General features: G+C 36.7%; 1 protein-coding gene across 4 annotated transcripts in view; it reads right to left on the bottom strand.

Moving 5' to 3' along the window:
* Positions 1-16,279, bottom strand: part of PRR16 (proline rich 16) — a 139,583-nt gene that overhangs the window by 41,995 nt on the left and 81,309 nt on the right. For 2 of the 4 annotated variants that reach the window (XR_009490354.1, XM_059874077.1), the window contains exon 2: positions 2,771-3,530. Coding sequence is in view for 1 of the 4 variants with exons in the window: in XM_059874077.1 (XP_059730060.1) it covers positions 2,772-3,530 (759 nt within the window). In the remaining 3 variants the exon portion in view is untranslated. Of the gene's footprint in view, positions 1-2,635; positions 3,531-16,279 lie in introns of all 4 variants that reach the window. The other 2 variants (XR_009490353.1, XR_009490352.1) reach the window with 1 other exon arrangement.

Raw genomic sequence — 16,279 nt, 5'->3', positions numbered from 1 at the left:
GTGTTCAAAAAATGCTTCACAGTCTTTACGTTCCTAATATAAAAGTAAAAAATACTGCTAGCTGAATACACTACTGCATTTGTTGCTACACCATTTCTATTAGCAGTTTCCAAACAGTGCTGCAAAATTTAAAGTTAACTGTTTCCCACATTTTGCAAGTTTGCCTGTTTTAACCTTAATTTTATTCTGACACGTTATTAATGTGAAATTATTACTCTGACAAAAATACCTTACAATAGGACACAGGCCAGAGACATTCTCATTAAAGCATAACTGATTCAGTGTTTGTACTATGATTTAACAGAGACCTTGTAACATGTTGTATTAAAGAAAGCCTGGGTTGTCAAACTTTGCCGAAAAACAATGCTTTTCCATCACATTTTTAAGCTGCATTGCTGTTCAAAGATAGCATTGCATTTGAAAACCTGCATCTTTTCATGGCACAGCCACATCATATGAAGATATGATAAGAAAGAGAAAGAGATAAGAAAGCACTTCTGAAGGAGAAGACAAAGTATGAGATGCAAGATGTTGGGTACCAAAACTGAACATTAACTGCTGAAACACGGATGCTGTTTAAGCTTTCTGATAACTGTAACAAAACTGAAATTTACATGTACATCAGTCCACATCCACTGAGTGCAGCATCCAGTCTGGAGGTGCTAACATGTTCATGAGACTCTAACAAGCCCAGAGGAGAAATGCAGCACTCTGCTATCAGAGTTGAGTTCATACTGAAAAAACTAAGCCAAGAGAGGTAACACACATGCAACAAACCATAACCCTCTAAAATTACTCAGTGTTATTTCCTTTAGTATTTTACGTGCTATATTTGATTTGCATTTTTTCTTGTAAACAGTAGCTCATTTAAGAATGAAAAAAACTACTAAACTAGCTCATAACAGGTGTAGGATCTGTATAGCACTGATATAGTAAGGACAGCAGTAATTTTGTTTTTGAAAGAAAAACCTGCAGCTATGCAATGTGGATATGTCCCCACATTGTTCCAGTGATTTTGAAAGCAGTTTTCAATGTATGAGCAAGAGAGGTGCTGTGGAGTTCCAGCACGTGAGCAGAATCCACCTGCCACAATCCTGATCTGGGCAGCAAAGATCTTGCACAGATGCAGGATGAGTTACTGTCTCCTGCTGCGAGCGCCTGGACTCACTGCACTCGGCAGCAGCTCTCGTGGGAGTAAGTACAGTCAAACAATACCAAATGTAAAGTGCATCATGAAAAACACATGGGAGGCATGAGGGGAAAGCATGATTAAGAATTTAGGATTATTTCCTTCCTTTGCCTTTTATGCTGGGAATACTTCATGAGGCTGGAGGCATTTAGACCCTGGATGTGTATTTGCACAAAATAAAAAGTTTGCTTACTGCAAGGTTTACAAACAGTAGTCATCTGATGGGATTTTTGTTGCAATTATTCTTATTACTTTGGTTTAAATACTAGAATAGAATATAGAATACTGATACAGGGAACCATAAAAACTGTTTAATACCTATTACTAGATGTAAATATAAATTAAAATTCAAAATCTGTTTTGTCTGTTTTTTTCCTGTTTTGTCATAATGTACCATGTATATTTCAGCTGAAATAAGCATACTTTTAAAAATATAGCATTTGCTCTTGGCCACTGAGATTACTTTGGTACAAGTTTTGTAAGTGACAGATTATTATCAGATTTATTCATTGACTGATTTTTTTTTTTCTAAGTTCCTGCAATTCTCTTTGTGAGAATAAAAGGATATTCTGTCACAAAATAATTAAAAACACTGAGGACTTTTTTTCAACTAGTAAGAATATTAATTGGGTTCACCATCAAAATGTGATAACATGTAAAATATCTTGTTTTGCATTGTTAATGCTCCATAATTGCACAGAGCTTTTCAACTTCAAAGCTCTTTACATGAATTAAGTGGATGTCCCCGGAGGCCTTAAGCAACATTTTCTTTGCCTTCAAAAAAGAAGATTTGCACCAGACAAAAGATTTGTGAAAAACACAGGACTGGGCTTTGTTTTTTCAGCCTACTGCCATTGCACAGTGAGATCAAATATCACTACCATTTTGCAGATGGAGAAAAAAGGGGAACTTAATGGGACCGTCCCTGCTCATCTCAAACTCAGTACTTCACATCAGTAGGGATGCACTGAGACAGTGAGAAACAAAATGCAACTCCATAGCCACACCAACACACATTGCAATTAGTTACTTCCCCCCCAAAGACCTGCTGAGAGTCCAGTGATTACCCCCTATTGCAACCACCCCACACACAGTGAGTTTGCTCAAGCACTCATGAAGAGAAAAAAATCATTTGCTAGAATTCAGTCAAAGGCTGTTACCTGGTACTCCATTTGCCTTCATCAAAAGACACTTGAAAAGTCCCAAAACCCTGGAGATAAATGGTTATTCCCTTGTGTCAGATTTAAACCTATCAGATATCACTACGCAGTACTTTCACTCTGAACTGTCTTTTCTTTGCCTTTTAAACCACGCTACAAATAAGAAACCGCTACAGATGTTTACAACATTGGTGCTAAAGAATGAGTATTTTTTCAGCACCCTTTGCCATAAGGGTATTTTTGGTGAATACAAATAAGACCAACAAGTATTCCTCTTTGTACTTACCATGTGATTTTTATGCCACTTCACTGGACACAGGGTGTAATACATTGGGTCTTTTTATTGCTCAAGTAGAAAGTGCTCATTACCTATTTATGTTTATATATAGGAAAAAACAAAGAGTTATTACAAGGGGCATACTTCACACTGTTGTAGTGGTTGATTTCCTCAAGATGGTCTTCTGGGGTTTTGGCGCAGTTTGTGGAGGCACAGTTGCAGGTCTTGGAGGAGGAAAGCTATTACTGGGACTTATCCCCAACCCTCCATTTTCCAGAAGAAATGGAGGCAGTGGAGGTGGAGGAGGTGGCAGAGGAGGGCACTGGTGTGGCAGCTTTCCCGCAGCCCGGGCCGGCTCGCTGTGCAAGTGCACCTCCCTGTTTTTGATGTTGTAGCGAACGTCACAGTCGGGGCAGTAGCCGTGGTACTGCACCTTCTCGCTGAACCGGACGCGCTCCCTCGCTCCCGCCTGGGCACAGCGCTCCTTCTCGGCTCTGTGCGCCAGCGGCGGCATCACCGCCTTCTCCAGGGGGCTGCTGGGCACGCAGCACACATCTCCATTCGGGATGCGGCCGGGCCCCGCGGGCAGGCCCCCGTTCCGCAGCAGGGTGCCGTTGGTCTTGACTGGGTTGGCCAAAGGAGGCAGCCGGGGAGGCTCATCACACCTGACGGGCGTCAGCCGAGGGGGAGGAGGCGGCGGGTTGGGCTTCCGCAGCACGGTCAGGATGGCAGAGGGGTGCGCGGGCGGCTTGATGAGGGGCGCGCTGCCCCGCACCTTGACCTTCTCCAGGCTGGAGGCTGTTGTGCTGCTGGAGCTGCTGTTCAGCGTGTCTGTTTTGGAACTGTCTGTCATCTCATCCTCCAGCTGCAGATCACATGTCAGTGTGTCAATCTGGTCAACCACCTGCACGACAGCCAGAGTGAAAACAGTGAGAAAAGCATAACTCAGGGAAGGCACAGAAAAACAAAACCATTCTCCACTACCAGCTTCTCTTCCCTGGAACTGAAGCATCCAATTTTTTTTGACCATTACTTCTTTTTGTTCTTGTCAACGTAATAAAATAATCATAATAAAAATGACGACAACAATAATGATAAGGATGGCTAGTTTGCCAGCTCATCACCTGAATACAATAGAAACATAACTTGAAACAGTCTAGAATGAAATTCCCTTTCTTTCCCTCCAGGGTTTACTTGGTAATATCATAGGGAGTGAAGTGTAATTCTTCAGTATTATGCTTTGCCTTCCAGTGCAGGAGCAGACAAAATTGTTCAGCTTTAGCTTCTACATGACAGCTTCTGAACCCAAAAGTTCTGCAGGGTATCTTTTAGCTCTGACCTTTCAAACACTCTAGATTTAAATATTCATTCTCTGTATAGGTGATATTATACACGTAGAATTATAAGTTTGATACACAATTTTCTGACATTATTTAACATAAAAAAGGCTCTGAGAAACAAATTCTCTCTTTCGTATCTCCCTTTATGAGCATTTTCCATAACATCTGAAATCCTCCAAAACAATCCTGAAATAGCACTTGCTGAAAGAGAAAATGTTGCTTGGTTTCCACTCACAAGTGTTTAATAACTCATGCACTTTATCTGAAGTTTTCCTCTACCTCCCAGAATGCTGTTTTTAGATACCCCATTGTTAGATCTTTTCTAGTCTTCACATCTCCCTTTTCTATGTGGCATGAAACCATCAGTGTGTTTACTTGGTTGAGAAGTTTTTCATATGCCAATTAAAAGCCCTTCCTGAAAACTCAGTACCCAGGTGAACAACTGTAGTTATGAGCTACACATAAGTACAACAGATACCACAGGAAGTAGCACTGGGACACATTTAAAAACTGATCTCTGTCCTTCACAGCCTCCCAGGGCATACATAAAGTAATCAGTAGCTAAAAAGTTGCTAACTAACTTTGGTGCATGTGTAAAAACCTGTGCCATTGCTTTGGGTCCTTCTGGGACATCTGTGATATTCTGGAGAAGGCGACCCAATACATCTGAAATAAAACCAGATGTGGCCATTGTGCCACATAAACTTTCATTTCTATTTCCTGCTTTCAATAATTTGGTGCTGATACTACTGATTTCAAACTAAGACTATTTTTTGGCATATGAGCCATGCAATAACTGCAAAAAAAGTGAAAGCCACTACTGAAGGCAGTGACTCTTTATTCAGTCAAATCAATACCCCACTTATGTGCCCAGTAGTAAAAGGTAAATAATAAAAGCAAAACCTCCATAAAAGGAAAAAGCACTCGAGCTTTCACTGCTACTGAGTTGCGCAATACAAAATTCATAAAAATTCATATGCAGCAATTCAGTTTAGTGCATTTCTTCTCCTAAAATCAGCAAACATGCAAATAAGCACCACTCAGAGAGCTTTCAAGCATATTTGAAAAAACTTTACAATACTTTTTCTCTAAAAAGTACTGCAAAAATCTAATTTATTCAATATTCTAACTCCAGTATCATGTTGCATTTAAATTTCTATTAAAAAAAAAAGTGCCCTTAAAACACAGACCACAAATCCCTGAAATAGTAAGGATTTAAAAAAATTATTCTAGAAGTTGAAACGTACAGTTGAATTCTAGTAACTGCCAGAACCCACACATCCCCTCCAGGGCACAGCATATATAAGAAGTCTGGAAAATTTCAGAATAAAGGCAGACAAATCCCATCTGTACCAAAATTCATTCCAAGACTGACAGTTTACAAGTGAAAGAACTCTTATTATCACCTTCCATTACATAAGCAAAATAAGACAGAGAGAACTTCTCAGAAGGAAACAGGAAATAAGAAAAGAAAATCAAGTTCTGGACAGTAAGTCTGAAATTTAAACATCCCTCTGCAAGCTAAGTATGGATTTGTGTAAATATAAGGGTCTGCCTATAGATATCTAAATATCCTACTGCATTCTACTGCATCCTATCATCTTTTATTAAACTACAACAGTGATAAATGGATTGATGCAACATAAACCAAAGAAATTCCTTGACAGGCAAAGAAACAGAAAAATTATGCACTGCAGAGCAAAAATTACTCAAGAGTAACAGGTAAGTCTGTTATGAAGTACCCTTCAAGTTATTGACTACAGAGTTTATCTCATGCCTTCTGGGCAAATGTGTAGTATACATCAAAATTTTTTTTGTCACTTATCCGTTTGTAGAACATAAATCCAGCATGAAATGCTTCTGACACAACAACACAGTTTATCTGTCCAGATTCATTCCCACCACAAGTTGTGAGTCTGTGTACTGCTCCTTTCTCTTGCTTTTTTGTCCCAGAAGGTAAAATTCAAATAAGATGAAAAAGCAACATGAGAACCCGTGACTAATACAGTGAAACTGTTGTATTTGAAAAGAAAAAAGCATTTTGAGAAAAAAAAAAACATTCCTTGTTTCACAGTGTATCTTCTATGGAAGCAAGAGAGAGAATGTTAATTTAAAAAAAAAAAATATATATATATTAAGGTGCTCTGGTTGTGCTAAAATGTTTCCTTTTTTTCATTTCTGAATAAATCAGAACTTGATTCACATGTGCAAATATTGGGGATACATAATTTTATAGTCCAAGGAATCCCTTAGCCATGAACTGGATTTGAGCTCTGCAGATATGCCCACTTCTACCCTGCCAGCAGTATCCTGAGGCTTCAAGCTCTGTAGAATCCAATGTGACACCCCTGAATGAACCAGGACATCAGTCTATTCTTATCTTATCTAAGTTATCTAATTATTCTAACAATATTAGGTGCCCAGAGTTGGATTTCTCTACCAAAATACAAGATTACACCTTTAGCAACATGCACTTTTAACAGAGCATAGCGAATAAATCAGTAAAGTCAAATTCAGGTAAAAAGGAAAAAAAATACTATTCTATCCCAATTAACAACAAAAAAACCCCAAAATTGCAAAATCCCCACTGAAGCTGCAAATAATTTGCAATGAAAATAAATTTTACAGTTAACCCAATCCTCAATATTACCAAATTTTTATATAAACTTGCTTAAAAATACAGAGCTAGCATAATGTATTGCTTTTCCACTTATGTCCTCAGTGGAAATTGCAGTTCCTGTTTAAAAGAACTTCAGAATCTAGTCCAAGAAAAAGTCTTGTGAATATCAAAAGCAGCCTATGCTGACCTAATATTTCCATTGTTTGAGCTGTACTTTTAAGTTTTGTCTAGTTTCTAGCTCCTCTGTTGAAGGCCTTTTGTGGGCAAATGTCCTAACTTGATTAGACCAACACTCAAAACTCTGTAATTCTCACAGGATGCCAGGATCTCATTCCAAGAATCTAACTCTGTAATCATAAGACTAAAACATGACACTGAAAGTAACACATACTTGTACTTCTTACTTATATTAATAAACTTCTCTGAAAAATGTCTCTACAATTAGTCACAAACACTTTTTTTCACTTTTTTTTTCTGTGATCATCTAATACACATCCAAAGTAAATTTATGGAGAGTTTTGTTGTCTCCTTACAATAAGTGCTTTGCCAAGTTCAAGTTTGTTTTCCCTCCTATTTAAAGGAAGGTACCAATGCTCAGTGAATATATAATCCACTGTATGCCCTCAATCCACCACATACAATTGCTGAGCTTCTTTTTGCAACACTTAAATAAAAAAGCAAATTGCTTTTCAAGAAGGAAATTAATATACACTTAAAGATTCATGATTTTTAAAGTTCACAGAAGTAAAAAGGTATAATATTTCTTAAGATGTTCAGCCATTTGCATTTTTAAATGTTTTTCAAAGATTCCCATGGATTTGCAAACTAGATTTCTTTCTTTCTTTCTTTCTTTCTTTCTTTCTTTCTTTCTTTCTTTCTTTCTTTCTTTCTTTCTTTCTTTCTTTCTTTCTTTCTTTCTTTCTTTCCTTCTTTCCTTCTTTCTTTCTTTCTTTCTTTCTTTCTTTCTTTCTTTCTTTCTTTCTTTCTTTCTTTCTTTTTCCTTTTTTTTTTATTTTTTTTTTTGTTATTGCTTGCTTCTGTACAGGCTAGTAGTTCTCAAAAAAGCTGCATAAGCAGGATGCAACTTAGGTGATATTACTTCTAAGATGGAATAGGTATAATTCATATATTTCGCTTTTGCACTACACCATAGCTATGTGCAGCTACAAGATTTAAAAGTTTGCTGAAGTTTACTAGAAAATGAATAGTTATGGACAGATGCTAAATTTGATTTTAAGTCAACCAAAATCAAATCATGTCATGAGACTAGTTCTTGTTTTGAAATAAAAAATTTGTGGTGAAATGAACAAAGTTAGGTGGACAAAATAAACAGAATAAAATGTATTATTTTTTTTATTTTTAAAGAAATGCCAAAAACTTGCAAAGTTTGACACAGACAAATAGTGCAAAAAATTAGCTACCTGACAAGCCACAAAAATAAATATCTAATTAAGAATAAAAGAGCAATCAGCTCTACCATGAAGAATCTGCTCTTGCCTTGAAGTAAAGGACTGGGAATATGCTATATCAGCAGCTCTAACATCTCATGATTGCATCCCTAATCCTACAAGAAATTGTTCACTGGCTACAGTTAGTACCAGAATCTTCTAGAAAAGCTGTCAAACTATTTACATTCCCATCACTTAGGCTTATGATTTCCTGTACAGTTATTAGACCTTTGTGGACAAAAATGAGTTCAACATATACGGGGAACATGAGATTATCTCAGCTGGTCAGATCATGCTGCTAATAATGCCAGGCTTGATCTCTGCATGGACCATCCATTTAAGAGCTGGCTTTGGTGATTCTTGTGGGTCCCTTCCAACTCAGAATATTCTGTGATTAGTTCTGTGACATCTAAGGACACAAACAAAGCTTCTTCCTTACCAAATGCCTGTAAATCCCAAATTATCCCAGAGCTAAAATGAATAAAACAGAGGTCCCTGTTACCAGTGAGAGAATCAATATCTCTCTTTACAGTTTAAGCTGCATAACAGCAGAATAATAACCTTTTTACAGGTGCTTGTATTTCAGCTTCAATCCATGGTCACATCTTTTGTATTTTCTTACAGCAAACTCCTCTACATTGCTACCTGCCCCCTTCCGTATTCCAGATCCCCAGAGAATACAGTTTCCAAGTCAAGAAGAAAAAGAACCAAAATTAGACTCCTAACAAGTTTATAATGTTGTGTAAGCTAAAAAATTGCCAAAAGAAAGCAACAGAAAAGCTGTATAAGGAGAGACAAGTGGTCTACTTAGTACAATATTGTGAAAAATTACAAAATTACTTGCCTGAGCAGGTGCTCAGGCAAGAACACTAGAAAAGTCACACAGAAATATTTGTGTGGAACCTTATTCCATTCTCAAACAATTTCTAACTCAAGAACTTCCTAGCTTATTTTGTATTAAGCAGATTTTGACATACTTATCTACAGTGAACATGTGAGCATGCTTGTATCTGGTTAAACCTGCATCAGCTTTTGGCATCTGCCAAAGTATCCTCCAATTACCCACCTTCATTACATGGAAATGCCACCTGCACCTCTTTCTACTTGAGAAAAAAAACCCAGATGCTTTTATAGACAAAGCGCTTAATGAACTTGCATAATACTCAAGCTGTAGCTGTTTTGTGAAACCACAGCTACAGAATCTCTCTCAGTCTTGCAATTGGGTTGTGGGTTGTTTTCTTGTTTGTTTTTACAATGTATCCATCAGCATCTTTGTATATGAAGCTGTATTAATAAGTAATGTCTGTCTATGCTAAAACACTGCAACAAAGCACTGGGGATTAATTCAGTATTTGAGTAAATGCAAACTTTCATGCAGATTAGTTCAGCTTTCTCTTACAGTAGTATCTCAGCAGCTCCGTCACTCACCCTGCAGCAGCAGGAAAGGGCAAGGCTGGGGTGAAGCCCATAAGTGTTAGAGTATCCAAGAGATCAACCCTGTCCTAAGCAAAGTTAGAGATATCAAGTCACTTTTGCCACCACAGAGTTTTGGGTGAAGAATACATTAGTAACTCCAGCAAACTAGTCTTATGCCTTAGAGTACACTAACACAGAGCCACAGAGAGCCTAGGCTGGACAAGGTCTCAAAGATCATTTAATTCCAACCCCCTGCCCATAAGCAGGAACACCTTCCACCAGATCTGACTGCTAGAAGTCCCATCCAACCTGGCCTTGAACACTGCCAGGAAGCTGGCACCCCCAGGTTCCCTGGGAAGCCTGTTCCAGTGCCTCACCACCTTTGCAGAAAGGGATTTCTTCCTGAGGTCTAATCTAAACCTACTCTCTTTCAGTTCGAAGCCATTTCTCTTGTATTATCACTACATGCCTTTGCAAAAAGCCTCTCTCCACCTCTCTTCAGGCTGCAGTGGGGTCATCCCGCAGCCTTCCCTTCTCCAGGCTGAACAATCTCAGTTCTCACAGCCTTTCCTCATAGGAGAGGTGCTCCATCCCCCTGACCTGAGTGGCCCTCCTCTGGATTTGTTCCAGCAGATCAATGTCCATCCTGTACTGGGGACCCCAGAGCTGGATGCAGTACATTCCATCTTAGCCTCTGTAAATAAATGAAATTCAAAATGCCTATTTTTCAGTGACAGATATTACTCAACTGTTCCCTTACATTCTGAAGTAGACTGAACACCAAGTTAGGCTGGAAATAAACATGTAAGTGAAAATGTATGACTATGTTGGGCTCCTGAGAATTTTAAGAGGCCATGAAAACTCAGCATCATGATTCTGAATTAGCAGTTCAGGGAAAGCACACTGGGACGCCCACATTCAAACTATTTTTTTTTTTAAAACCCTTTTTTTTCCATGGAGAAATAATAATAATAAAAAAGAAATTACAGCAAGCTGCTCCTTATGTTCCCCTTTAAGAATTTGACATAGCCATGGCACTTCTCCTTTTGGATGAAGTCTCATAGGGATGTTGTTTGGAAGAACAGAGAGAGACATGGAGGCAGATATGCAGCATGTATTCATGATGAACAGTACAGTTACAATTCTTGTCACACACAGAAGAATCCTGATAAAACTATGATAAACAAACAGAAACCCTGAGAAAATAAAGTAAAAAACAAACAAAAAAATCCTTCTGAGAAAAGCAAGTTCAACCAATATTTGTAACAAAAAATAACCTTTCTAAAATATTAATTGGAACAAGTCAGTTTCGATTCAGTTTCATTCGTTTTTAACGGCAGCAGAATTTCACACTTCCAGTGAAATACTAGGAATGCGTGAAATGAAATACTCACATCATCTTATATTTGGCAATGTAGGAAAATAAATAATTTCATGAAAAAAAAAGCAGATTAAATCTGTTTTGTCACATCTAGATCATCACAGAATGATGACACTTATCTTAACTCTGGGAAGTAATGCAATGACTTCATGTGTAGCTTGTTAGCCAGGCTGAAGGACAAACTGCAGCTCAGGCTCAGCACTGTGTAAGCACAGCAAGCCAGTCCAAGGACTCGAAAAAACAAGCACAATGCATGTCTCCATGGGCAGCAGTGGTAACTGGCTAACCGAGTCAAGCCAGTGCTACCCTGGAATCTGTTCAAAAGCAGATTGTGAGAGCAGCACGTAGGTCTGGTACAGCTTGTCCTGAACACAGAAAAAAAACTCAGAACTAGGAAAAAATAAAAAAAAGAAAGGCTTTTAAGTACTAAAGAAATGAATGAATGAAGACTACCTTATAAAATATAAGGAAAATTTGATTTCACGACTCACAAAGAAAACTGGAACTTAATGGGAAGTAAGCAATTCTTCCTCTACTGTTATTGATTCATGTCAATTATACTCCTTTCTTTTTCTTACTCTTAAAATTTAGATTTGACATGGCAGATGTATCCATCCTTACTATTTGAAAAAAGTATCCAAATTTTATCTTTATGTTATTAGACAAGAAAAAAAAAGGATGAAGCTGGGCATATCAGATATACATCTGATAGATAATTCTGCATACAATTCATTTAAATTCATTGGCACAAGGAAGGAAATTTAAATGACAAATTGCTAATCAGCATTCTAGGCTTAAATATGCATGTAAATAAAAGGTCTTCCCTGTAGAAAAATTAGGAGAATTAATATTATAACCTTGTTTACATGTTTCAGTAATACTCCTTGCAGCTTACTACTCCTTTTCTTTTTCAAAATATGTAACAAAATTGAAAATGGCTGCATGTTGACAAAAAACAAGGAATGGGTAATCTGTGCATTCCCATTATTGCTAATGTTTTCTGAATAAACATGTTGTAAACTAGCTGTAAATGCAATAGTACAAAATCTTGGAGATTTTAGTCCCTACATAACAATCTTTGACATAAACAGTCATTCATGACAATACAGTCATTTGCTAATTAGAAACCATATTAATTTAAATGAATGCTAAGTATTTGTCCAAGCTCTTAACTATTAAAGTAAACAGAATGTAGAAGTTCCTAAAAGTATGTTAATTAATGCTAACCATGGCAACTGTGAAGACTAGAAGTTCCTTAGTAGGATTAGAAAAATCACGTATTTTCATAAACACTTTCCTAGGTACACTTTTCAAATACATTAATAACAGCAATTCTTAAAAAAAACCAAACCAAAACAAAAAACAAACAGAAAAAAAACAAAACAAAACAAACAAACAAAAAAAAAACAAAACCCCTTGTAACATTATAGCTCTGAATTAAATATTTAGCATACCCAAAATAAATGTGCTGAGAAGCTAAGAAACAATTCCACTGCAATTCTTTTGTTAACGCTAGTCTGAATAACTGGGTATATTTCTCTGATTTTAAATAAACCATCACACTATGCAGAGTATTAATTGGCATCCTTCCTTTTCCTCTGGCCCTCTAAAATAGGCTCCAGAAATAAATTTTTGTCATACTTTTGTACTAAAACAAACAAAAAAAACCCAAAACCTTCTCCAAGAACAGCCAATATATCTTTTCTGAGACCACATGTTAGGCCTTTGGACTTTATGATTTAAAGGGTTTTATTAGTAAAATACTACATTGAGTCTAAATGACCTCCATATTTTAGTATTTCAGCACCATTTAGGTTACAGCTCCAAAGTCACTTTTAAGCCCAAATGAAATGTGCAAGACATTTACATCAACCTGGAAGTACTTACTCCTGTTGGACACTTACTAAAACACAGTTGAAACTCAGATGAACAGAACTAGAGGATTAAATACAATATTTAAAGTAAATAAAGAAAGGTAAGTGTTGGAAAATATTTTATAGCTTCCAATGAACATTAATAAAAATACTGTGGACTTGCACTTAAGTTTCAAAAGACATAAGAAATATTTTGACTAGGTTCAGTCAAAAGAACTACATTTACTTAAGTGCTGTAAGTTCTGAGACATTAGGCACCTGTGAAAGAGAAAACCCTTTATACAGAGCTAGGTAGGTTGCATCTTCCTGGTAGGAATTAAGACATTTCTTTTGGGCTAGATGTAACATATTGAAGATGATAATTCAGGGATAAGGAAAATTTAACATTATATTAAATTCTGTGAGTTCTGAGAGAAGTGACTGCATTCTCTGCTTTTTACACTCAAAAAATTTGAAAGCCTGCTAATGCAATAGACTTTCTTTCAGACATACCTGCAACACTCCTTCTGTTGATAAGTCCTGTGCTTGAAAGATGTTCTATTTATTTGAACTACCTGCCTGGATAAAAAAACAATGCTACTGGTAAAACAATAAAAACAATGCTATGGGTAATGATGATGATTATTGGAAAGTTTGCAACTTTTTCTGCTGGGAGGTCTTAAATGCACAAGATCCCACCTACCCCTCACCCTGCTGGTGAGCTGCACCTAACACCAGCAAGTAAGAGTACTACAAACATTTTTCCAAGACTGAGAGAGCACAGAATATTTTGCAATAGTGACCCTATTGAAGGCTTCTTGGAACTCAATCTGACCTTTTCCACATGGATGTACTGGGCAAAACACATCACAGGAGATAGCCCATGGTAAGCTTACACCACTAATTAATAAAATTAATGAATCAGCAAACTCTGATTAACAGAGTTAACAGAGAAACTAATTGCTGTGAACCATAAAGGTTTAAAATTAATCGTTGCCTTTTAATTATTTGTTGCTCCAAGTTAAATGACCTCAGTTCACAGTGTATCACAACATATTTTAGTAATTTAATTAAAATAATATTTTATCTTAATATTTAAAAATACAATATTTTCAGATTCCTTTCAATAAAATGCTACATGGGCACCTGAGAAGTATATACAAAAATAGTTTTATCTCATTTTTAGTTCTATATATTAAACTTTTGTTTGTTTATTAGACATCTAAAACTGAGCCCATCAAGTGATCATGACTAATGTATTTCAGACACTGTAAGCAAGCTGTAGCTAAGTATTTTTTAAATAAATAATTAAATGATTAATAATTGCACATTCAAATTATCATAATAGGATCCTTGCCAAGAGAGCTGTTTAAGAAAATCCAAAGCAAACAATGTAATGTTACATGTTTACATAGGCGGTCAGGTTTTTTTACAGTTAAAGCTGAATTTGATCAAAGTCACTGATTTTGAAGTTCAAAGAAACTATCTGCCTTCCAGTCCAAAAAGTAATTAATAAATACCATAAATTGAGAATGCGTGAGAAGCAAAGGTAAAGAAGCAGAGTTTACAGCTAATGTTTGCAATGATATACACTGACCCTTCAAAAAACCCAAACATAACAAAAAACCCCCCCAAAAAAAAACAAACAAACAAACAAAAAAAACCCAAACCAAACCAAAACAAACCCCAGGAAATCTCTAGCTCAGGTATTTCCAGCACTTTTGATGGAGATAATCATTTCAGTGTGCCAAAATACAATACTGCAGATGTCCTTTCAAGCTAAGACTATTAAATTTTTGTCCTTATAAGACCATTAGCTCATGTTTTTGGCACAAGTAGCTGCTGCTCCAATTCTGCTTCTTGTTGCAGATCAGCTAGCTAACAACACAAGAAAACAGAAAGTTTTCTTTGCTTTTGCATATCCCACAAAGCTGCAGGGCCTTTTATGCCTGTAACATACTTGCACTCCCAGCAATACTGAACTGTTAAAAGAGAATTTGGGGATCCCACAAGGTGCATGGTGTTGTACTCAGTACCCCAACATTGTGTTTTTACTGCTGGTGGTCCAGTCCCTCTCCTGTGTATTCAGCTCAGATGCTTCTGCATTTGTGGCATAGGTTTCCCTTGGATATAGTTAGTTTTGCTGGTTTTAATGCAAAAGAGAGGCATGACTTTCAGAGGTATTAGTGAAAGGCTGAAGGTGAAATTCTGAAATTCTGTTTTCCTAGGTAAGTCAGTAATTGCCTTACAGAAGTAAACTACAGTAGAAGAATACATTGTGCAGGGAGTAGAAAACCATTTCCAAACAGATTTGCAAAAACACAGTGGTGAGCAGGGTAGCGGAGTAACTGTCTCAGTCATGCAAGTAACAAACTGCAGTCAAGATTCAGTAAAGCTACCACAAATTTCCAACCAAAGATAAAGTCAAAATGATTCACTCCTTTAAAAGACTTGTTGATGCTTAGCCTTTGAAGCTTGGTTTTGCTTTTTGGCTTTCCTGCAAAGCGTTTTCAGTTGAGTTATCATCTTATTAAAAATATGGAATATTTATTATATATTATATGGAATATATTATATAATAAATATGGAATATATATAAATATGGAATATGCATTATCTAATATATTTATTATGTTTTTATATTGAATATTTATTTTAAATTTATATATTTCAGTAATTATTTCTATAGTAATTTTGACTATATATGGAAAATCTGATCCAAACCTCAAGAAAAAAATAGCTGTCTAAATTGCTTCACCTTCCTTTCACAATGTCTTCTGGGGTTTACAAAATATGAATACTTTTTCCTTCAGCTCCCTTTCCCTCTTCCCCTCACTCTCCCTCCCTTCTTTCTTTCCTCCCTCTCTCCTCCCTCCTCTCCCCAGTATTTCAGAAATTCTGCTCAGGTCAATCACACAATGCCTCAAGTACTAAAGCACTTCTTTGAATGCCAACAATCCACTTTGAAGAGTCCTCACATCTCGTCCTTATAAACCTCAGTCCCTTTCTTATAAATGGAGTACTTGTGGCAGCAGGAATGAAATGTTTTGTACCTGGTATTTTGAAGTGGTCCTTAGATGTAAAGATGTAAAAAGGGAATTTTTCCAGTGCAGCTAGCAGGATGCACAGAAGAAAACTAGAAAGACGGATCAAGTGCCCCCTTCTGCTGCTATCCTATGGAGGTCATCTTGGCTGGCTTTGATTCAAAGAAAAATGCAGTTCCACCATTAAAAGAACATGGTTGGTGAGATGTTAAGCACATGAGACTTCTGGTGTATACACTGAATGATACCATAAATCTCATCAGGTACATTGCTGTTTAAAATGTTTTCAGATAGCATTGAACAAACAGTTGTTTCATTTTCTGAGCTATTAGTGAAAAGAAAATTATACAGGTAAGCTATAAAGCCATAATCATATTTTAATACTGAGACCTATTATTCTAGAGCCTATATTTTCACTTTTGGCAAAGCAAATGTAAGTTGTGAATGTAGACACTTGGGGTTCAGGCCCAAAAAATGGACCTGAATACTAAGGTAAAAAGCATATCTTTTTTACTTAAGAAAGTGCTGCAAAATGTGTGAAAAATATAATG

The sequence above is a fragment of the Haemorhous mexicanus genome, chromosome Z (assembly GCF_027477595.1).
Source record: "Haemorhous mexicanus isolate bHaeMex1 chromosome Z, bHaeMex1.pri, whole genome shotgun sequence".
NCBI lineage: Eukaryota > Metazoa > Chordata > Aves > Passeriformes > Fringillidae > Haemorhous > Haemorhous mexicanus.
Note: the sequence above shows the minus strand (reverse complement) of the source record. Positions and strands in the feature narration are given on the sequence as shown.